Genomic DNA, 24,617 nt, shown 5'->3' with positions numbered 1-24,617 from the left:
TTGATCTTGAGATCAGTGGTCCTGTCAAATTTGGTTCTATTGAAACATGCCTTTAATCCCCAGTTCAGTTGTTTATTTAGAGTAACTCGAAGTATTTAGAGTAACTCAAAGTTTTAGCAGGATTGTTTTTTAATTTAGGAGGGGGATTGTACTTATTGTTCCCTTATCACGTAATCTCATTTTTGGCAGTTTTTATCGGTTGATGAGAGATAATGGAATCTAATTAGTTGCTTGATTTCAGCGCAATCTGTTTGTAATTTTGACACTATTGTTTTCAAAAATCAATACCTGATTTTTTATTGTTGGATGTTTTTGTTGGTTTTCATGTGGTCTTGTCGCTGTTCTATTATAACAGACATATTTTGCTAATTAATGTTTTTGAAATAATGCATTTATTAGCTGAAAATTTTGAGTTTGACGTGAATAAAGATTAAGCTGGCGAGTCATTTCCTCTGAATAGTAATCAATAGTTTGGTTTTAATTTAATGTTTTCTCGCCGATTTTGTGCAGGGAAATGGGAGCTGTATCATCGTTATTCTTTCTATAACTTGGTTTATTTCGTAAGCTTCCAGCGCTTCAATATCCTGATTAGCATATTTTGTGAGTAACTAATAGCATTTCAAACAATTACCCTGCGAAGTTTTGCTCTCGTTGTTGAGATGTTTTAGTCAAAGGCGTGTTTAGTCGGCAGTTGACAGAGCTCACAATAATTATCTTTGGCGTAGGTAAATTTCAGGAATTGAGCCTGATGGATTCCGCAGTGTTTTTTTTTAGTTCAAACTCCACTTAGCTTGACGTGAGACAGCAAAAAAAGCAGTCCAAAGCATTCGTTTGATTCGTTTCAAAATGATTCACATCTTTGGGGTTGGGATGATTTTTGTGCTTGAGTATTTTGTACGCTGCCGGATTTTAAACTAAGATTTTTTTGGTGTTATATGGTTTGAAGATTTAATTGGTCTTGGCGTTATATGGTTTGAAGATTTTAATTTGGAAATGTAAGCTATGACTTTGATTTCTCCCTCATTTCATAATTTTATCACGGTTTTTCTTTCGGTTTTTAATCGAGTAGCTTTGCGATCATTAATACGTTTTATTTAAGGCTCAATTGCCTTAAAATGCGTGCACAGGTAGTGCAAAGAAAATGTCTTGGTATACTTAGTTTTCAGAGTAAATATAAGGGACAATTTTTAATTGCATCTACATAACGAAATCTTTGAAAGATTTTTCGTTTTCGTTATAGTTTTGGTTGGTCTTGTGTATTGATTTAAAAGCTGATGTGTTGGTTTTTTGTTGACAATTTGTGGGTTGCCGATGATGCGGGGAAGTGGGTGATGGTGCTTAACTTCAATTTATACTGTGTTACCTGAATTCGAGTTATTCTGTCAATAAAAATTTGAGTTTTATAAAATTGAGAAATAATTACCCCGTCTGATCATCTTCAGCTGCGATTGCTTTTTATAGATTAAACTTTCTGAAGTGAATAGTTGGGAAATTTTGGGCCACAAAATTTTCCTGGTTTTCAATGTTTAATTGGGAGTAGATCAGCCCGTTCTCATAATGAAAAGTTTCTCTATTAGTTTTTGGTTTCAAAGCAGCAATGAAAGTTGAAATTATAAATTTTGGTTTTATGCAGGCGAAATTTGATTCTTCTTTCTCATAGCCAGCGTTTCGAGTAAATTTTGAAACATCTGAAACTTTAAACTCCATTTTTTTTAAAAAAAATCGGTTATGTCAAAAGGAAAATTTCAAGAGAAACATCTAAGAACATAAGCATACAAAGAGGCTCGGTAATGTGCGTTCGCACATAATGTTCCGACCACGCTCATTCTCGTTTTGATTTAATTGTCTTCGTTTTGAGAAAAAATGCTAGGTTAGGGGGCCATGAGACTGGCAATTAATGAGAGTACTGGACCAGACTATTATAAAAATCAAATAATTACAATTATTAGTTACAATCAAAACTAGATGTCACAATATTTTGAAAAAAAAACTCAATGAAAATGGAATCAGATAATAACCTGAATAAAATAACTTAACCTGTACTTCATTAGATAACATATGAGACTCGGTAACCGGTCGACGAAGACAAACAAAAAAAGGCAAAGTTCAAAAATCGGCGTTTAATTTTGAAAACAACCAATCACAAATTGATTGAAACCAGTAAGTATCAACTGGGCTCATTAAAAATGTTAATTTATGCCTCATAGGAATTAATTGAGACTTGTCAGTATCCTTAATATGTCAGGCGATTACAAAAAGAATGGCAAAAACGCGAGAAGATCAATTAAATTTAACAAAAAGCATGGTCGCAACCGTTAAAACCATAAGCTATTCCTGAAAAACTTTAAAAAATTGCGCATTGAATAATTACGTGTATCTTCGATTGCGCATTTTTCAACGCAAATGGAGCCAACTCATTAGTGGGAATGTGTCGAGGAAAAAACACAGTAAAGGGGAAAATATCCAAAACTCACACTTTTCTTAAGAAAATGCGGAGTTCCAAAACCAAGAATTCAATGTTTGAATATAAAACCATTGTAATGTTTGGATTTTGATCACTGCAAAGAGAATGTCACCTGTCGTTACAGAGACCAAGCAAAAAATTGACAGAAATAATACAACAGTGACAAAGCTCAAAAATCAACTGATTTTTTAAGAAGTATTTTCAAAAATTCGAACAAACCATGAGCTTTCAACTTTGAACAAAACAGGATAAACAGCAACTGCTCGGGAAGCCCGTTGTGCTTTTTATTAGTGAGATTGAATTATAAGACGACAACAAAAACATTAAACACGGACAGAACACAATCTTTGTTAAACAATATATCGAAACGAAGTGTTAAGCCGTTAAAACTGAGACATTGAAAACTTTAAATTGACAAATGCGGGTTTGAATTTTTTGCTCGGTTGTCCTTTGACTTTAAATGCGTCTTATTTGTAGAGATTCTTTGTGAAAAAGGCAACAAAGGACCAAAAATATTGACATGTTTTAAAGCTCACAAATTTCTCATCTAAAGATATTTCTAAGCTCTAAAAACATCAGTCAAAACATAACAAACAGCAAAACTATTGTTTGCAACCACGGAATTGTTATGAAGTCTGTCACTAATCAGGGTAAGTTTTTTGTTGACGACAATGAGAACAAAAATATTTTCTTTAAAAAATGAATTGAAAGCCACTAAATCCGTTAGCTACAAATTGAAATCAGTAAATAGTATCACTTCAACATCCATAGAAGATCTTAAGGTTTATCGTCAAGTATATGTCGTATGACAACAAAAAAAACGACTATTTGAGGAAAAAACAAAAAAAATGAATTTGACAACGGTTTCGCAGCCATTAAAACTATAACCTATTCACTGAAATCTTTAATAAAATTTATTTTTGCATTCTTTCAATGCCAATTGTTTTTTCGTTTATTTGATATTTTGGAAAACGGACAAAACTCAAATATAGGCAAAAATCAGAAATTTTAATGAAAAAATAAGATTATGAGATTTTGTAAGAAAGTAAAGAAACCAATAGTTTTATACAGAACCACTATTGAGTATAACTTTTACTTCACTTGTAATTGCTATTAATTTTTCACTGACACTCTCTTAGGAAAAATATATTCAAGTCATAACACGCATAAGATAAGAACTGAAAGTCTTGTATAGGTTCATCTATTGCTCATAATGAACCCAATATGATCTATTATTAATAAGACGAAGTCATGAGGCTGCAATAAAATTTTGACAGATGAAAGCAAAACAGAAAATCAAATAAAAAATACGAAAACACATTTTCAAAGCCATAAGAAAATTGGGTTTTCTCTGAAGACATAATATACTTTTTTTCGGCCTCAGTTTGAATATTCATTTGAATATTCAATCTATTCAGTAATTAAAATGAAATACAAAAATGCGAAAATTTTTTGAAAAATACCGCGCCCCAATGTAATCCGAATAGTTATTGATGAAAAGAATCTAAGATGATTCCAAACCTTGCCCTGGTTTTGCTGCGCGTCCTACAAAAACAATTATTTCTTTCATATGTTTGCGAAATAAATCAAATAGAAAAAAATTTCATTAAACCACAAATAAATGATGCATTTTGTATAATTTTTGAGTTTATTTTCCGGAGCAGATTTTAGTTCTATGCTTCTGGCATAAATAAACAAAGTGGGGCAAGAAGCGTATTTGGAGCTATATTTGATTTAAAAAAGTCCCAAATTCGAAAAAATAGCAAAAATATCAACCAAAAGACTCGGATAAAGCGAATCGGCAAGCCTCTGTATCCTTAAAAGTAAAACCAATAGCATTTTTATGAACAATTTTAATAAATTTTTAGCAAAATTGACAAAAATCTGATCCAAAATACGGAAAATGTGAATAAAAACAACGGCATTTTGCCTAGTATTCACAAAACTTTAAACCTCGATAACTCCCTGTAAAAAAAAACGAAAAAAAAACCTTTTTAATTTGACATTCTACGCTGGACGCGCTTTCTAATGATACCAGTCTCAACTCTCTACGATGAGTATGTCGCTCGGTCGAAATTGACTGTACAAAAAAAACTATATGAGTCTATAGTTCCTCCCCCCACAAATGGGTCGGAACAATAATTTGTGTTTAAAAAGTTTTTTAAACTTTTCACTAGCATGTTTTCACTAGCACTGAACAAAAAGTTTTCAATAATTTAAGCAAATTTAAAACTTGCGTATATTTCAGGGAATCAACTGCCATGGCTGCCCCAGACTCGCGAGGGGTTCTGAAACCACCTCAAGAGTTGAACCCATCTATAAACAGCAAAAAAACCAGAAGTAACTACTCGAATAAGGCGACTGCTTTCGCCGAAGCTCATCGACCAAACAGTGTGAGTTTAAACGACTCTTCTGGGGACATGCCGGGTCAAGATAACATTGAGGAGGCTAATTACACAGAAATAGACGATGGGAGAGGAGTCGGAGGATATGTGGAAGTTAGCGAACCTGTTCTTGGTACAAAACGGAAGCGACAGTTGCGACGTGGTTCCTCAGGGGGGATATCGGACACTGTTGTCGATGTATCAAGACATGATAGGTAGTTGAACTGTTTAAAAGAGAATCTTGCTTGAAATTTATTGCAGCAAAGAGACATATGCTCATTTTCTTGTCTTGATTGCCTAATCGGTATCATATTGATCACGTTTCTAAATTTGTGTCTCAAATTTACTAAAAACTGCTGTTAAGCTGTACAAAATAAGCAGCTATTAAAAAGTAACGATCTGTCTCAATAGTTTTGTATGATAAACGGATTCAGTAAAATGATGTTAAATCTTCGAAAACAATTGAAACTGTATCAAAAGATAAAGATTACCCATTTGGTCTTTATCACAGCTAGTTCCGACTCTTGAGGAAAACTAAAACAAATAACTGAAAGGATTTGAAAGAAATCAGAGCGCTAAAACGTCTCGACCACAGAGAAAGACCTATAAAGTCTCTGAAAGAGCTTTACAATTGAAAAAATTCTTACAAACAGTCCGAAATCTCAGATGGAGGATTTTGACTGCTTGTTTTGCAAAATCTATGTTTATGTTTTGCACTCCTCACTTAATAACCGGAACGCATAGATGTAACTCTTTTAAATCTGCCTTTATTGTTTTTCTGTCTATTGTCACAAAACAGCTCAAGGCCATTCCATTTCACGAGTTTAAGCATTGGGTATAGTTTTCAAAAAAAAACTCAGGTAAAGTTATCCAAATTGAGTGAGAACTAGAGGTATAACCGCCTGATTACAGATGCTTTGTTAGTGGACCTTTACCAGATTTCTCACAGATTTAATAGCAAATCCGCTTTTTAATTTCTTATATCCGGAATTCTGTATCTAGCAGATTGCGAATAGAATATTTCAGCAATCTGACTAATGTCTAGGTTGACAAAATCGTTGGCTTTCGAAGAGTTTTGAAGACATGTCCTTCACAGAATTTTTAGCATTTTGTCCTCAGTTTGAGTCAGAACCTGCTTTTGAGTCGGAAAAAGTCACTTTAAGAGGAGGGCAGGTCATATGTGGTTAAGACACTACGAGAAAAAGTTGAGGAAATAGAGCATTTACAATAAGTTCTAATCCACATCTTTATTGTGTTAGTTTTGATGTTTTTTTTGGTTTTGTTACTTTTAAGTGACCGCATAGAAACGGGATAAAAAACTGGCAGATTTTTTTCCAGCAATTTTTTTATTTCCATCAACCCCTTGTCGTTAAAGTTAAAATTTGTCTGTGAAATTTTGAAAACAGTAAAAAAAGGCACAGTCAAAAATTAAGGTTTTTCAAAAATCAGCAGTTTGGAGTTTAAGGGCCAACACCAGAGACAACGCAGAAATGCATCAAATGTTTATTTGGACATCTGCGTTTTCTGTTCATATAAAAAGTTTTTGTACATAAATTAGAACGAGAGGTTCGGTAATGTGTCTTCGCACATAATATTCTGACCCGATCATGCGTATTTTGAATTAATTTTCTACCAAATGATGAGATTGGAAACATTGAAATATTCTGACGAAAATAGCTGCTGTATGAGTTTAAAAATGTTGTAAACTCAAAAAACGAAATAAATTATATATTTACGCATTAGAGGACCGTTGAAACCTGCTATTAAGGAGACTGCGAGGCACGAAAAACAGGAAAATTTTACAACAAAAAATCATTAATTACGGACAACTCATATTTTTCTTTAAAAATTTTTGTCTTCGTAACGTAAACAAAATTATATGAGATTAAACCTAATATTAACTATTTTATTGTACTTGACTACAATGCAGATGGGACCTGTCTTTATTGAGACTGTCTTTAACAATTCGACACAAAGAAGAACAAAAAAGAGTTAATTTCAACAGATTTTTTTGAAACCGAATAACTTCACATGTCGTAACAACCATCTGCTTTCAACTGAACAATATTAGAAGGTTACACATGTTATTGCTTGAGAAACAAGCATAATCTGTCTTTTGTGAAATTGAATCATGAGACTAAAAAATAACCACAAATACAGGCAAGACTCAAGAATCATAAAAAGTTACTGAAACATAAAATTTTGGAGGCACTAAAAGCATAAGCTCTTAGCGGAAAAGATTGTATTGGCTCATTGGGCGCCTTTGCATATCAACAAGGCGTGTCTTTAAATGGGCGATGTCCGAAGACCACCAAAATACATCAAAATCTTAACAGTATTGAAATCACACATTTTAAAATGAAAACTCAGTGTCGAAGTCATAAAAGCACTGATTGAAACAGAAACCAGTCAAGGTTAGATTTTGATCGATGAGATAGTGAATGGCAATTGTCACTAATGAAACTAAATTACAAGTTGACAAAAAGAAGACGAAACTGAAAATTTCAAAATTGCCTTCATATAACTTTTGAATACAAATTCGAAATCGTACCTCCAGAGAAAGCCACTGAGACGTTATTATTCGCATTATGTCATACGACTACAAAAGAACATCATTCACAGGCATAAATTAAATTGGAAACCTAAATGAAATTTGTGTTTCAAACCATTGACAACGCAAGCAACTCACTGAATATTTCGTGTATATATATATATATATATATATATATATATATATATATATATATATATATATATATATATATATATATATACTGGGCCTTTTTTGGACAAAAACAAGACCTGTCGTTTTTGAAGTATTGTCACTAGAGACTGAAAAGCAACCACAAATACATGCAGATATTCATAAAAAATTCAATGAAAACTTGTATCGAGGTCTTAAAACCATTAGTTTGAACTTTAAAGGCTTATCAGAAACTTCTTGCTTTCGGCGTTTGTTTTACTCGAAAGAAGGTGGGTGCTGTCACTGATAAGACCTAGCCACATTTTGTCAGAAGTAAGATTAAAAAGGTGGCAAAGGACGAAAATTTTTTAATTTTTTAAATAAACATTCTATATTTTAAGAGTCATTACTTAAAACCAAACCACTATACAGATTATGGTTTGTTCCACTAGAAAGAACACGGCACCAGTCATTAGTGAGACCAAACTACAAGTTGACTGCAGTAAGGTTAAAAAGATGGCAAAGATCCAAAATTCAGTGATGATAAATAAGAATTATATTCAAAGACATGAAAGCAATTAGTCAACTGAAATCTTTTGATAGTTTCACTAGCACCTCATTAGATAGCCATTTAGACTTCTGATAGACTTTTGATTGATATGGTTAAGTTTTAAGACTACTTAAAAAATCAGCAAATATTGGCGAAACTCAAGATTTTCAAATTAACGGAAACAAATCGTCTGCGCCATGAAAACAGTGAATTTTGCTATGAAAGAGCATTTTTGATCAATAGTCTTCATTTGAACTTATATGGGGTTATAAAACCAGAGTTAATATTTGCCCTCATCTAAGTCAACAAAGATTTTGTCACCATTTTTTGTCTTTAATACCAGTAAATTTGGACAAATGGGATAACGAAGCATATTTGGTGCCATTTTTATTAAAACTTGAAAAAGCTGAATTTTCAAAAATTTAGCCAAAAGTTTTTAGCCAAGCGAATCGGTTGGAACCATTCAGCAGTTTTCAATCATCTTTGTCATTTTTTAGCCAAAATTTGGACAAAATTTACAAAAACAAAAATTGCGAAAATTTTGAAAGTGAAGAAAACAACGCCAATGAGGCTAATGTTCACAAAACTTTAAACAACGGTTACTCCTCGGGCGAAGTAATTTTTTTTTAAAATCTTTTTAATTTGGTATTCTACGCTCGACAAGTTTTCGAATGATACCACTCATAACTCTCTTCGATGAATATATCAATCGGCAAAAATTAACTGAATAAAGAAACCACAGTTGAGCATGCAGTCCCCCCCCCCACACACACACACACACATTAACACACACAAGTGGGGTCAGATAAATAAAACAGAGTTCTGAAAACTTTCAAAAATATTGTCTTCTGTTTTCTTATTTATAAGGCAACAATAGTGCAGCAGCTCATATTTTTTCCTTATATGTTTGTTTTACTACTTGGGGATTCAAATGTACCAGAACTGTATGCTGAGAATTCTATGCCTAGACAAAACCTTGAAGCCACCGTAAGTACTAAACGAGATAGTAGACAAACGAATTTTTCTCTTTTTGCTCTTTTTACTCTTTTTGAACTACTTGTTGTCTTTTATATTCTCTTATCGTTATCCTCGAGTGGCTACACGATATATTCAACAGGAATTAGTTAGCATTGCTGGGCCTCTTTTTAAAAATTGAAACGCAGGTAAAATTGAAACGTCATATTATTAGGTGGTCGTGTTAAGACTTTTTTTGAAGAATTATTATATTCCTAATGTTCTAGTTTCGTCAATGACTGTTTGTCGGGACAAAAACTAAATTCAATTTCTTTTGAAAAAAAAGTAAACTTCTTTTGACTGCTTATTGAACAAACAATATAAGTTACCAGTGATTTTTACCTAAATTTTTAGGAAAAATCTCATTGAGTTCCTGCCCTGATTACATGAGTTTGTAGGGAAAAAAATAGACGTCTCTGAGAGGGTAGCTGAAGATTATTGATCATTTGAGGAATGTTTAATGAAGGAAAACTATTCTAAGCAGGTCAAAATTTATTTCAATGCTAAATAGTTGGTGCAAATGTGCTGATATTTTCAATTTTTTTCTGATATTGGTTTTAAAAATGGTTTTAGTTATCCGTGATCTGTTTTCATCAGTTTTAGGTAAATGTCCATGAAGCGTATAACTATTTTTTACCATGAAGCAAATAAGCTGATTGGTTAATACAAATTTTGTTCGTAACGTTTGCCAAACGCCATTTTTTTACCAAAGTGATATTTGGTACAAATTAGTTTGTCAACAGGTACTCTCTCTTTGTCTTACTGGCTCGTGTAATTGCCCTTCCATTCAACACTGAGAAAGAGAGCAGTCCTTCCGACAAAATGCAACACGCTCTCACCATGATGGAGTTCGACCACATCAAGTCAAGAGTGACTAACTTTCTCAGAGGTGACCTCAACGGGATCCGGAATGCAGACAAGACTCTGGTGGACTTGATTGAGTCTTTCTTCAATAAGTACATGCGATTGTACAGTGTACACAAACTTGTCAGGAAAGGAGGTGAGTATCTTACACGTCCTTGCTCTTTAAATCAAATTCCAAAAAAAAATTAACAAAAGCAATTAAAATTTGTCTATTTATAGTTTCTATATAGTGTTGGACACCACTGTTATTCTTGCAAGATTGTTTTAAAATTTCTAAACAGTTTTGGACAAATGTCACCGCCACACGTTGAAATGTGACCATATAGAATTGATCAACTGGTTTATTAATAGCCGCGAAGCGATAGCTGCTATTATTGGGGACATCGTGGTTTTCTACAATTCAAAGAATTTGAATTGTATTGGAGCGCTGTCCTTTTTAAGATCTGTTCACACATTTTTATAATTTTTAAAGTCAAATGGGAGTGGAGTAGTGATTTCTGTTTTTTCGATTTTTTTTACTAGGATTCAATTTCTAAATGGTTTCCGCATTCAAGTCATAGCGCATCAAAGTTCTAGTTTTTTGTTTAGTCAGTGAAAAATCTTTGAATTGTAGGCCAGGACTTGTCCTGCTGTTTTTTTAATTCATCGTCTCCATCGCTGATTCTTGCGATCATTGACTTTTCAATCAGTGACTTCTACTGCTTTGCAGTTAAAATTTGTCTGCGTGACGTCATTTGTTCTTCTTTTTGGTCAATTGTGTGACTTACCTCACTCAAAAAATGACTTCTGAACTCTCTTAATGAGCTTAAAATTTTATGAACTTTTACTAGTTAAAGATCAATAGTGTGCATCTAAGTAGTGCCAAACTTATATGCCCTAATTTTTGAGTATTAGAGTCTTAAGTTTTTGATTTCGAATATTAATTTTGAAAAAGCTCTCGTAAAGGACTTGTGCTCAATGTGTCTATCTTATTTCTTTAGTTGTTTCAATTCCATGGAAGACCACAAGCGTCTATCGCGGCTATTTTCCGGCAATCTGCTGGCTGTGTTCTATAATTGATATACCCTTATTTGATATTTGGGTTATTTAATTTTTGTAATGACCAGTGCCACCCTTCGGTAGGCCATGTAAGCCAATAAATTCGCAAAAGCGCGATAGGCTTGGTCAAATATTCTAATTAAAACCTTTTTTTCTTTGAGAAAAAAAACATCTCCATAACTAATTTTATAATTTTCAGGCTTGACAGTTGCCGAAGTGAAAGACGTGTTTGGAACGAACGTTGACAAAGAGATTGACAAGATGGGATTCCGAGACAGCAGCAGTGCTGACCAACTGAAGAACAAGTGGATGAGTTTTTTCAGCCTCATCATCGAGGTTCACCAACACCCTAGAATGTTCATCTTAAAAATATTATTTTGAATGTTCATTATACCTCATTTGTTTCTGGAAGTCCGCTCGGTTCAAACAAAATATCTAAAAGTTATTTTAGCAAGAAAAATGCGTATTTGGCCGAAATAAGATTAAGATTTTTTAAATTTTTTTTTGTTTTATATGATGTATATGTTTTTGGGCCAAAAAATGTCCATCTTTTTTCAAATTGAACTTTTGCAGCGTTCTGTGCTTTAATGGTACTTAAATCTCTTACAACTGCTGAATTTTTAGGGAGACAAAAGCAGCGAGAACAAAGTTGTGAGTGACGCGAGTGGTCTGATGGATTATAACAAAGAGAAAATGATGGTGGAGCTAAGAATCATACTCAAAATTAAAACTCAAATCCATAATAAACTCGCCAAACTAATGCAGGTTGGTTATTTTTTCCAGGTCGACAAAATTGGTATTGGCTATTGGTATTCCAAATCGAGCCAAAATGGTTTATACTTGCTACCATTGATCGAGCTCAAAACAAAATTTTCGTACGGCCTGTAATATCATTTATAGTCTCGGGGATGTGGATGACAAATTGGGAATCCGGGATACTTTTTGAGTATGCAGTTTTTTTAAAACTGGATACTTCAACTGTTTTGACTTTAATATCCGACCTTAGTTACGTGGTCAGATTATTCTATCGATACTAATTGTATCTTTATGCTGTTAAATAATATAAAATATTAAACCGTCTTTATTGTTACGTTAGTTTATTATTGGTTATATTGTGTATTGTAGCCTCATTCGAAAATTAGTTTAAAGCGAAATACATACCATATTTTGCTCGTTTATAAAGACAATCTATCATAAAGATATTACTGAGTACAAAATTTCCACTCAATCGAGTTAACGTTTTGTTTCGTAGGTTTGCTTATCTTGATATTGATTATTTTTCAGCTGAACAAACATCAGAAATTGATTTCATTGGTGTTTGCAGAACTGCAGGAGAGACACCAATGCCAGCATGATCCAGAAATGTTTGTTAGTATAGGTTTTGTCCATGTAGTCTGGTAGGGAGTCTATGTGAAACTTCGGCTATCTGAGTGCTACGGTTTTTAAGGGATAACAAGAATATTTTTTGAAACACTCCTTATTTTTTCCTGAACTGGTTTGCGTCAAATTGGACCTGTTTTACCCAAAAATGAATGTTTTAAGCAAATTTTCATCAACTAAGTTGCCTGTTTTCGGGCTGAAAATTTGTTTCTTTTTCTGGTCAATTTCATTGTCCGAGTAATTGACTGACAATTTGCATTGTTGCAGAAAGGAAAATCCGAAAAGAAAAATTTTTTATACTAAATTTTGAATCATTTGTCGCTGATAATCCAAACAGTTTAACCGAAATATTTATTTAAACCAAAAGCAGAATCAGATTTATAAAATCTAAGCAACTTTATGGTATCAGGTAGTAATATGCAGATGATTGATATAGAAGCTCTGCCTATGGGACGATTCTCCGAGGAACCAGAAAAGTAGGAGAGTAGGATATAAGGCGTTCTGAAGTACGATACTTTAAGACCAGCTGGTGTAAGTGAGTAGCACAACAGGCTTTCAAGTTACAAGTTTATAGATTCTTATTGTTGAAATGGCTTCATGAGTATTGTTTGTTTAAAAAAGGGAAAAATCCCCATTGCATCTGAAAAAATTGGTGATTTTTGCTACAATTTGGTGGTTTGTACCATTGAGCTATTCAAAACTGAGGTTTTATTGCTTGTTATAATAATACTGAATAGTTCGTAGAGTCGAGAAACAGTACCATTCAGAAAATTAAAAAGTACAATTACATCGGACTAAATTGACGCTCTTGAACCTATCTGGTTCGTTCGCCTATCGGACGAAATGAGCAATTCTCGGAGGAAATTTTTTTTCCGCGCCATGATCGGAATGTCACGTCTAGTTTTTTTTTCAGAAACTTTACTGGTTTCTGTTTCCTAAACATCTTTTTGAATTCACAATCAACAATTTTTGAGCAACAGTTTTATAGGTCTGAAGTTCCTCGGCATTGAATATAATGCACTCAATTCCTGACTTTACACTGAATCAAATTTGCCCTTCAACAAATTCGTTTTTGTATTGTTTTAATGAGCATATTGATGGGTTTCAAGAACCTGCCTCGACTAGATCCGTTAACCAATATTCCATGGACACTCGGCTTGACGTAAATATCAACAGCTATCTACAATTGATTTTGGCTAAATGTGATCCTCAAGCGATAGAATATGGAGAAGGATTTCAACAGCTTTCCTCTGGCTAGTTCCGTGTTTCTTGTTATGGAGCTGGTTGTCGATGACAATTTTTCTTATTGCATTTATTGACTCTTTGGCACATTGATAATCATTGGTTTTAATTTTTTCGACAAAACGGTTTGTGCCAAAAACCATGGGCTCTGTTTTACTCTGTTGAGTGTCAATTTTCAGAAAAACGTTTGTTTTTTTTCTTGCTCTGGGTTGTGCAGTTCTGCAGCGGTATCTGTTGTTCGGTATGATATTATTGTGGTCTCCTGATTATTAAGAAAGGAAGTGTTTTCAGCTGTTTTGGAGCTAGGCTGTTATTCACGTGGTTGATGGAAAGTAGTTGAAAAAATTTGTGGCTTGTGCAACGCCACACTTTTTGTCTTCTGTGTTGATTTTGTGCCTTTTTTATATAATGGTCAATTGCTCTCAAATGAAAATTGGATCAATTATATTTGTCCTGTGGTCTTTTTATGCTATTTTTAGTTTGTCCGATTTTTCCTATAACCTTTTTATCTTTCCGTCCGGAAAAGGGGATAAACAGGTAAAGACCTGAAGGCATTAAATAACTGAGCAGATCTCTTAGAGACATACTAGTCGCTAATCAAACAATTAAGCAGAACTATTTTGAGGAGATAATTTATTGATGTGAAGGGCTCTTTTTTCTCTGGAACTAGACCTGCAGCTCCTGAGGTCGATTTTGTTTCCCAACAATTGCAGAAAGTAAAATATTAACGCTATGTTTAAGCCTTTTTCCGCATTTACAAATATTTTGCACTACTTTTAAGTAATTTTTTAAAGTTTTCCTTTAAGTCCATTATCTTCAGTTTTCCATCTTCTACCGCAGCTGTATCAAGATGCGCTAAATAAAGCTGTTTTTCTGAAATTCGTTTATTGAATTGTTCTGATGAATGTTTTTGGCAAAACTTTTGAAAGGCAAAGTAAAAGGTTTGTACAAATTTTAAGCCAACTAAAATACATTCATCGAAATTGTTATATGATGATCTGTGAAGACTGAAGACCAAGAGAGTTTTTAATTGATGAAAGAACGTTCAATTGTTTTTGTCTCGGAGGATGCTCAAGTGACAAATTTTCACAAAATGTATCAGAAGGCTCCCAGTCCAAAAGTTATGCATTTTTTGAGGTTAAAATGTGCCAAAGACATGAAAACAGCTAACCACGTGATCTCTGATTCAGTAACATTAAAGATCTCTCACTGAGTCAAACGAAACAAACTCTTATGCGGCTGAGAATAAAAAGTCACTTTTACAGTTTTGATGTCAAAAATTATAAACCCTTTGCTACAAAGCTACTTTAATTAGAATCGTTAACTTATTCTTGCTTTGTTAGAAAGCTCAGCCAACATTTCAAAACATAGAAAATATACTGTGAACAAAGAAAAACGGTGACTTTGGGCAATCTCTAAAATTTTTGATGATAGAAAAAAATCGTTAAATGCTTGCTCAGAACTTCAACTAATTGCAACTTATAGTACCTCATACTAGTAAAACTGGTAAAAAATATAAATAAACTAAGAAATAGTTGAAGCAGGAAACCCTTACTATACCTACTAGGCTGGGGAAAACCTTACCTTCAAGATTATAACTTTTCGATCGTCTTTGTTCTAATCTCTTTGTGATTAGTATTTCGAAAACGATGATAAGATAAAAAGGCCCGTTGATTTTTTGGATCTTGTGCCCCACAGACTTCCACGTCTTGTATTTTGTTAAAAATGAGACCTTACGAAACGGATACAAGGTTTTTTTACGAACGTTTAAAAGAGCACTTGATTATCCATCCTATTGAAATATCAGAGATTATGAAAAAATTCATTTGAGCACCAAAATGTTTGCATGTTTTGTTTTTCATGCCAACCGTCTGAGTAAAGAAGAGTCTGGTCCTTTTATTTTGTTGTTGTTTTCGTTATCAGAAGATGCCTCAGGACTGGGCTGATGAGGATATGGAGTATGATGTGGTCAGAGAGTTGACGAAACAGACCGAGGACCTCAAGAGGAATCTGTCCTTCATGGACGAGCAAAACAACAACCTCAATGACGAAGAGGAGGGCGAGGTCAAAAGGTAATAATGAATCCTTGAACTCACATCGTCACCTTTGATAATATACAATTCTGCTAGAATGAAATTTATCAGCCGAATTATGCAAAACGTATCAATACATGCTTTTAGCGTTTATCGGTTTTTGTAATATCGTTTATCATTGAACAAAAGAGGCTTTTTACATTTCAGGTACTGTTGGCATTTTCTAATAGTTGCTATGATTATACGTGTGAAAATCAACATAATTTTTTATCAAGAAATACGGTTGTCGAAAACCAGTTATGAGTTCAAAAAAAGATAACTATCAAAACTGCGGTTAAATCGAAACATTAATTTAGGAACCCTTTTGGCATAGTTGCCATCACATGTCCAAATTTAAGGTTCATATCGTTGATGTGAGTTGTTGTCGCGGGAGCCCAAAAGTCAAGGTCAAATTGATGATAGAAACTATTGATTGTTTTCAGATACTTGTCGAAGATGAACTACAAAATCCGTAAATCGAAGACTTGGATGGAAGAAAGGTATGAAAAAAAAACATCTTTTTCTGCTAATCATCAAAATTGAATTGTTGTCTGTTATTTCTGATAATTATGGTCATTTATTGTTGTTGTTTAAAGGGCGAGTTACTTTGGAGGAACAGATACTGACTTCGCAATGGGGTCTATCATTCCTGTTTTTACCATAACTGTAAGTTACCTCAATCCTGCAACCGTCCGTCTAGCCCCCCCCCCCCCCTGTCCGCACCAGTCCAGCCCAGCGTCCTTTCCCCATTTGTAGCATTGCATCTTAACTGGCCTCTCATCTATAAACTAATGTAATTCATTGCCATTGAACATCATAACATGAGTAATTATTTACAATATTTTTGAAGGCCGTTTTTCATCTCAACGAATCTGTAAATGTTGGCATTGTCAGCGACTACAAAATGTCATGAAGTTTCGTACATGAGTCCTTTTTGAGTTTGATTATCTGTTATTTAATTATTACTACTAGAACTTGGCACATCGACAGAGCAATTTTCCAAGAATAGCTTATATGGCAACTTTCAGAAAGGCTTTAATTTTTTAGAGCCATTTCGTTCAAAGTATTGATACTTTACCTTGTTTGGGATACAAGTTTTTAATACTTTTGACTGTTCTTTTTTCAGGTCCAGATAGAGCAAGTCAAAGGAGTTCCTATAAATTTCACGCGATCCCAGTGTCTGTGTACTGCCCACATCAAGTTCACCAGGGGCAAGGATAACACTAAGAAACTCAATTTGGAGCAGAGTGATGAAGTGTAAGTTAGATCCTACTTATTTATTCAATACAATTAGAATCACCTTACCCATTGTTTTTCGTATAGTTAGACTCGTGCAGGTTAGTATAGAGATTCCCTTTATTTAGTTCAAGCAAACGCTGGCACCTATCAAGGCATAAAACAGTTTGGCTAGTTATACAATCGCTGTTTTCATTTGCTTAATCGTCAGAGTGAAGTGTGAACAGGAATTAAGTTTGTGTTGAAAATCACCTTGAGGGCCATGGGCCACGATTAATTTTCCCCGGATTCGAATCTTATTTCGAAAAGACTTGCATTATTTGTTGGATTTGCACGATTTCATTAGAAGTTAATGAGCATTTTCCTATGGTTTTAAGATTCGTAAAGGACTTTGTTTATGGTTTCGTAGAATAAGATTGATAAGACCATATATGAGTTCTATAGCTTGCGATGAATAAGTGTATCTTAGATGACTCTAATGAAGCCACTGACAACTCTGGCTTTCGTCGTGAACGTCGTCGCGCTTCGAGATTTAAGGCAGAATTTCAAAGTGATGTGAGCTGTAAACATGCTTGAAAACACGAATTTTTCGAAATCTGGTACTATAGATAGGAAACTCGGGCACTCTACAAGCTAGCTCTGTTGAGATCTGGCATCTTAAAACTTGTATTTTGGTTTGAATATGATTTGTTTGGTTTCATGGAGGCATTGTAGAGGAAAAGACTTTGTATTGCGGTTTCATGGAAGGACTGTAGAAGAAAAATTGTGTTCTGCGTGTGCTAATTGATATATGGTCTGTTTTTCATTACGAATATTATAATCTTCAAGTCGTTACACTTTATATCTGTCAGAGATAGGGGAAATACTATTGCTCCGGTTATCAGCAGTTTGCAATCAAAACACATTAACATAGAACAAGTGTGGTAGAGATTTAAAGATCAACTAGAAAGGTTTAAACAGTTGTAATCAGACACTGAATAACTAAAAAAATTTTCTATGATATCTCTTCTCTTTTATTTATTTTGTTCTATCTTTGATAAGTTGCTATGCCGTTGCTTTTGCTTGTTGCCAAGCTATTAGAAGACTGAGCTATCGGAGCATTTAAATTTAAAGAAAGGTTTTTTTCTGTGAGATTTTTTTCTAAGTGCCATTCCGATCCCAGCTTGGTAAAAACGCTGTCTTCTGTAGAAAGATTTCTATGTATGTTTATTGAAGCAACTGAACTTTGGTGAGCAGATTCAAATTATTGAGCATCATGTTTGGAGACATGATATGAGCAAAATAACAGAACATTTTTCAAGCAATGAATTTTTTGCCTTCTTATTTTGTCTCTTTAGACAAGCGGAGAATAAACGTTGAACCTTTTATCTTACAATTGTGGGAATGGTTGCTTGTTGCACAGCATATGCAGGTTGTTATAGAAGAAGAATCCGAGGCAAGGGAGAAACTGAGGGTTGTTCTAACTTTTACTTTTTTACTAACTTTTTATTCGATTATTACGGATAGGCAACGTTAAACATTTGCTCATTGTTTATTTGAATGCAATTATCTCTATTGATGAGGTTGAAGAGGTACGGCTCGTGTATGCGATCATGCAGATTTCTCAAACTTCTGCTGTCCCGATTGGACAATGATCTTCGTGCTGGTTGTTCAGGCATTATTGGCGTCCATTAGGTTTAAAAGAAAAGTTTGTTAGCATCTCTAGTTGTTGTCCATCTTAACTTCGATTAAGGTCAAGTAAAGGCTTTGTTATACGATCCAATTTCTCTGGCTCTTTTGATCTGATATAGAATTTGCTGTTTATTAATTGCTTCCGATTATCGTGAGCAAAACCATTTCAGAATTCATATTGAATGGAAACGGTGGATTTGCGGTTGATATCACAAGCATAATTGACCTTAGTTAGGGAATTTATGTAGGCAGAGTGCTCTATTTAATTTTGGGTGAGGAAGGAAAAGTGATTATCTTTTCATTGTAGAAGAAATTTCCATTGGCCGCTTTTAAAGTGGTGAGGATCATGTTATAAATGATTTTTTATAACATTTTCCAAGCAATCACTTTTAGCCCTGTTATTTTATTTTTTTAGAGAAATAAAGTCGAAAGGCCTTAAACCGTTTCGATGATGGTTTTTTGAATGGATAATTAGCTGGCTGAACCATGTGTGTCGTAGAACTGGATTGTTTATAAACAAGGGATAAACTCAGGGAGTGCAAATAAATGAAAAAAAGCAACTTTTATTGTTTTATTCCTATTCGTTTCTCTGCTACAAAGCAGTGAAGTGGGAAAGACTTTTGCGTGTCATGTTTGTTTGGACAGCTTCGAAATCTGGTCTTCTGCAGTATTTTATGCTCGGTGTTTAATTTAGTATGTTGCTGAAAAGTTGAAATCAGTATGTTGCTGCTAAGTTCAATATCAGGATCCGTACAAAGTAGGGGCATATGGCATAAGGTTTTCAAAAAAACCTTGGACTGTTTTGGTTTGTGGCGGCGTCAGAAAAGAATTGCAGATAGTGGTGCAATAGGGACTTAATATGCTTCTGATTGGTGATTGGTCAGTCTGATATTTTGTTGAAAGTAATAGGAATGGAGGATTTTGTCAATATTAATATTAATATTGCGCTATTGCATTTTATTGGTTAAACGTGCTTCGTTTTAAAAGTTTGCAATGCTTTATACTTCTTTATACCTTGGTATTCCTTTTGAAGTTGGTGTTTGATTCGAAACCGGGTCACAATTGTAAACGATTTTCAGGAAAACGTTGAGAAATGGGAGTGCATTTATGAAATACTGTTTAAAAGTTAAGACCTGATTGAGATGTATGCCGTACGAATCCAGCAAATTTGATAAAAGGTTCTTTACGTGATTTTCCGAGAGGCTTCTACTAACCTTTTTTTGTAATAAAATTTAAATAATTTCTACTTAATTTTAGTTAGAAGGAGTTGTGATTTTTAATGACTGTGGAGCTATTTTCCTGTTTGCTTTAGCTATAGTGTCACACTGGTTTAAAGTTCTTTGTTTTTGGTTAACGGAAATTCCTTTCTCTTTTTTCTTTTTGTTTATAAGAAATCTGTTTCTTCTTTTCGTCATTTGTGCACTCTGATTCCTGATTTCTTCGCTGGATAATGAGTTCGGAAGCATTTATTCGCCTCGAATGCCAATTATGATTTTTACGACATTTGCTCGTAAAAGGTAAAAACATTTATGTTGCAAAAATTAGAAATTTTTTTCCGATTGGCTTTCCTATTTTAATTTGTGGCTTTAATTCATTTGATATAAAGTATAAACGAATTTTATAGAGTGAATATTTTTCTATGATATATGAATTCTTCTTGTTGTTTTTTTGTTTTTCTTCTCGTTTGTATCCTAATTTCAGGTTTGGCAGCAGGATAAGAATTGTGATAAATTGATGAATTTTTCAGGTAACTTATTGCAGTTGTTCGTGTCTGACTGCTTTGCTGGGGTCCTGGGTTCGAATCCAAGTGGGTACTAGTTGCCTGCTCTGAAGTAAGGAATTTTTGTTAGAGATATTAAAGATAACGTATTAATGGGTGAAAGGGTCAGACTGCGTGGCTTAATTGACATTTGGAAGGGAATTTTTTGATGTACGCAGAGTGCTCTATTTAATTTTGGGAGAGGTAGGAAAACTGATTATCTTCCCATTGTAGAAGAAATCTCAATGGCAGCTCTTAATGTGGTGAGGATCATGTTATAAATGGTTTTTTACAACACTTTTAAAGATGTTTAAGGGTCCGACTGGGTGGCTTGTGGTGCGTTTGACTTTTTTAAGGATCTTGAGTGTCCGAGTAATTTTTAAAAGTTTACCTTAAATTTTCTCCTTGAGTGTTCTTATTGGGTACGCTTCGTAGTGCGGAAATGCTATCTGCTGGGGTTATTTGGGTGTAGACGAGTTGAGCTAGTGCTCCGGGTTTTGTAGGTCTGTTTGTGCTGTTTTTAAAATTTCATCTTCAACTCTTTTCGGTCTTCGAATATAGTATCTTGCGAAGGTGTAAGGACTGTGAGTTTTGTTTTGTTCGTTTTATCTTTTTGGGTTTTATTTCTGTAATGACGCCTGCAATCTTGATTGTTAGAACCAGTGAAAAGTTACGTATTGGTTGTTCGCTTGTGAGAAGAAATAACAGTGGCAGAAGTTGGTTAATCAGAGGCGTCATTGCCTTCTTATTTTGGTTCGTAATGTTGTTCATGGTGCTCTTGCAGGTATTTAAAGTCGTTCAGCGAAATTAGATGTAGTGTTTTTTTTCATATGTCCGAATGTCCAAATCCGCTCTTAGATTGATTTTGCCTTTTTTCCATCGATCTGCTGCTCGCTTGTCGCTTCTCTTTTGTTGTGTGAACTCTACCTTTATTTTTTGAGGGATTTGAATTGGTGTCCTCCTTTTGCCGGGATGGTGTCACATGCTGTACATTGGGTTCTCTCATCTGTGTGTTGCATCTCAGTGTGATGATGGTCACTCTGCACCAAGCATTTTCAATCCTTGCCAATGGGTTTATTTCTTTACCATTGCTTCTGAGTGGAATTTTTGACAATTGTCATAACAGTAACCGAAGCCGAGATTGTGCTTTTTTCAGTCAACGACAACGCTACTACATGCAGTTGCAATGCATTTACCTTGTCATCGTTGTAAAGTAATATAGGTAGACAGGACAGTTTGGTTTGTTCTGTTGAATTTATTTTGGTGCATGTTATTGTTTTTGTACCAGATTTATCTTGCGCGGCAGTCTTAATTGATAATATGTAGTTCCTCTTAGTCGTCCGAGTCGGCTCTGTATTTGGCTGCAAGTCGAGAAACTGCAGCTTTTAGTTTCTCCACACTGCAGTCTGCCCGGAATGGCATGCAGTGTTTTCATAACCCTGACTTAAGAAGTTATGTGCGTGTCAAGTGTCATTATGAAGCATGCGTCGATTGGTTCGACTTGTATGACTAGCATGGAACTGTCGTTCGAGAGGTATTCTTCAATTGGTGCGGCTGAGGACAACCGATCCTGCTGTCCATTTTAGTGGAACCGTTAAAATTTCATGTTGCTGCCTCGTTGGATCAAATCACATTGGCATATGTTGATTAATCAGAATCGTCATTGCATTCCGCATATTGGGTTGGAACGCGTAGAGAGCTCATTGATAAGCTTTGATGTTTGCCAGAATTACTGAATAAATGTTACTCAATACTAAAATGCGTTTTTTGAGCTGTTCCAGCTTGGAAGAATATTCATTTTTTTCCCACCTGGTGCCCATTTTGTCGCAATGCTTTGAACTCTTTTTCAGCGCAGTGCCAATTTAATTTGGAGTGCAATAAATTCTCTCTGTGCTCCTCGATGGCTTTTAGTTTTCTCGATTTAACATTAATTTTTTTGTTGCTGTGTATTCTGATATGTTCCAGCTGGTCAATTGGGTCATTATTTGAGTCATTGTCTTCTTGTTTTTTATTTCCTCCTCTGTGGCTTATCGCATTCCGAGGGAGATATTAAAACACAGTTGTTTCTTAGAGGTTTCAATTCCCAGAACTGATGCTGCCGCTCTTAGTCTTATCTGTAATGTTGTTGACATCTGGCTGTTAACCCAAAGAAGAAGTTGTCATTTCTATCCTAAGATTTATGATGTCTTGCGTGGCCTGTTCTTTTAATGGCGTCTACGTTGCTGTTCGGTTTATTCATTTTGTTGTTTCTGTCATATTAGGAAAGTTCAAAGAGCATCAAGAATGTTATTTAGTCGATCATGTGTGATAATTTCAACGATTTATCTTCCACTGTCTTTTTTCATCTGATAGGGAGATAAGGTATGAAATGTTTAAGATGGGATTTATTTGTGTAGTACTTTAGAGGAAACGATTTTTACGTTTTTGGATTGGTCCTACATTGGTGAATGCGCCAAGAATTCAGCAAAATTTTTCGGTTAGCGGGGTCAGAACATTATATGCAAACGCATCTTACCGATCCTCCGTAATCTAGTTAAATATCTTACAATTTTTGAACTTTATCTCCAGCTCGCTAGTGCATTCTTCAATTTTAATGCTATTGCTTTGTGAGATATTTGTGTACGCCTGTTAAGTCTATTGTTCCGAGCCACTGTAATGGGGTGGGGGAACTATATACTCACAATGGTTTTTTATTCAGTGTTCTGTCAATTTTAGTTAATGAATATCGTCATCGTAAAGAGTTATGAGCAGAAAGCGCGTCAGCGAAGAATATGGAATTAACATATTTTTTTTTATTTTTGCTCTTTACAGGAGACTGATCGATATTTAATAATTTCTGAATAGTAGACGATATTCCGTTGTTTTTATTCAGATTTTGCGTATTTTTGAACAATTTGTTTGTCAAAATTTTTTGGTAAAGTTTGTTGAAATTGTTAACGGTAGTGTTATAGATTTTATCTTTAAAGATAGAGGAGAGTTGCTGAATTGTTCGATCGGATTTTTTTGGCTATAGTTTTTTTGACTAGAATATTTTGCGAAAATATATTTAAATGTTAATTAGTAGTGTTATTGATTTTATCTTTAAAAATAGAGGAGTGCCGCTGAATGCTGAAATAATCTATACGAGTTTTTTGGCAAAAATTTATGCTAATTTTTTCAAAATTTAGACTTGTCAAAATTGGGACCGTTTTTAGTCAACTTTCTTTAAATTTGCTGGAAGTAGACAACTTAAAACTGCTGTCGTATTCTTCTTTAAGTCAAAAAAGCTAATTGTACTGCCCCTGGCTTTAAGAAGTCTGGAATTATAAATTTGCCACCTTTTCGCAAATGTAAACTCGTTATTTATACAAAATGCATTATTTTTTTGATATACTGAAAAATTTTTGTTTGAAAATTGATCTATTTCGCAATTATTTCTAGAATTGAGTGTTTTCTCAAACGCACCGCAATATGAAGGCTGATCTTGATCTCACCATGAATTCTTCGGTAAAGAATTTTAATGGGGCGCGACCTTTTTTCCTATTTCCTTATTTATAGATTTTTTGTAAACTACTGACGAGAATTTCAAAACAAGGCGCAATTTTTGACAGATACTACTTACGTGAAAATGAAGCCCGACAAACATCTTTTATGGTTGCATAGCGAAGCTCATGGTTTCTAAGGCTCTGACCAATTGTTTTCGTAAATTTTTTGAAACTCTTGTTTTGCTTTCATATGTTATACTTTTTGCAGTCCCTTGACTTAGTTCCGCCATATTCTGCGGTTATGTTCATCATTAGCTGAAAAAGAGAGCTAGTTGTACTCCCGCTAGTTTTTAGAGTCTTTAAATCAATAATTTTACCGGTTTATTGCAAATTTATACTCAATTGTTAAACAAATTTCATCATATGTTTTTTGCTATACTGAATAATTTGGTTTAAAATGATCCATATTGCGACTATTTGCGTTTTTGCTAGACAGGTAGGAATATCATGGCTGATTTTTTTTCTCAACATGGTTCCTTACGGTAATAGTTTTTCTTAAATTTCAATAGGGGCGCGTCCTGTTTTCATTTCAGCATTTAAAGTTTTCTATGTATTTTACTGACACGAATTTTAAATCAGGGCTCAAATATTGACAGATAATATTTATAAAAATGAAGCCCAACGACACTTCATTATGGTTTTAGAGTTAGGCTCATGGTTTTTATGGCTCTGATCAATTGTCTTCGTAAATTTTTTTGGAATTCTATTTGTAGTCCAATGACTTCGTCTCAATGAT

General features: G+C 34.2%; 1 protein-coding gene across 1 annotated transcript in view; it reads left to right on the top strand.

Annotated features, from left to right (window-relative positions):
• The window catches only part of LOC142354644 (calcium-dependent secretion activator 1-like), a 110,193-nt gene that overhangs the window by 5,629 nt on the left and 79,947 nt on the right, over positions 1–24,617 (top strand). Inside the window, exons 2-10 of the mRNA XM_075406989.1 lie at positions 4,713–5,063; positions 9,839–10,095; positions 11,197–11,333; positions 11,622–11,762; positions 12,282–12,365; positions 15,543–15,691; positions 16,135–16,191; positions 16,288–16,357; positions 16,818–16,948. Coding sequence (XP_075263104.1) covers positions 4,713–5,063; positions 9,839–10,095; positions 11,197–11,333; positions 11,622–11,762; positions 12,282–12,365; positions 15,543–15,691; positions 16,135–16,191; positions 16,288–16,357; positions 16,818–16,948 — 1,377 coding nt within the window. The remainder of the gene's footprint in view (positions 1–4,712; positions 5,064–9,838; positions 10,096–11,196; positions 11,334–11,621; positions 11,763–12,281; positions 12,366–15,542; positions 15,692–16,134; positions 16,192–16,287; positions 16,358–16,817; positions 16,949–24,617) is intronic.

The sequence above is a fragment of the Convolutriloba macropyga genome, chromosome 15 (genome assembly GCF_964194025.1).
Source record: "Convolutriloba macropyga chromosome 15, txConMacr16.3, whole genome shotgun sequence".
NCBI lineage: Eukaryota > Metazoa > Xenacoelomorpha > Acoela > Convolutidae > Convolutriloba > Convolutriloba macropyga.
This window is presented reverse-complemented; position numbering and strand designations above follow the sequence as displayed.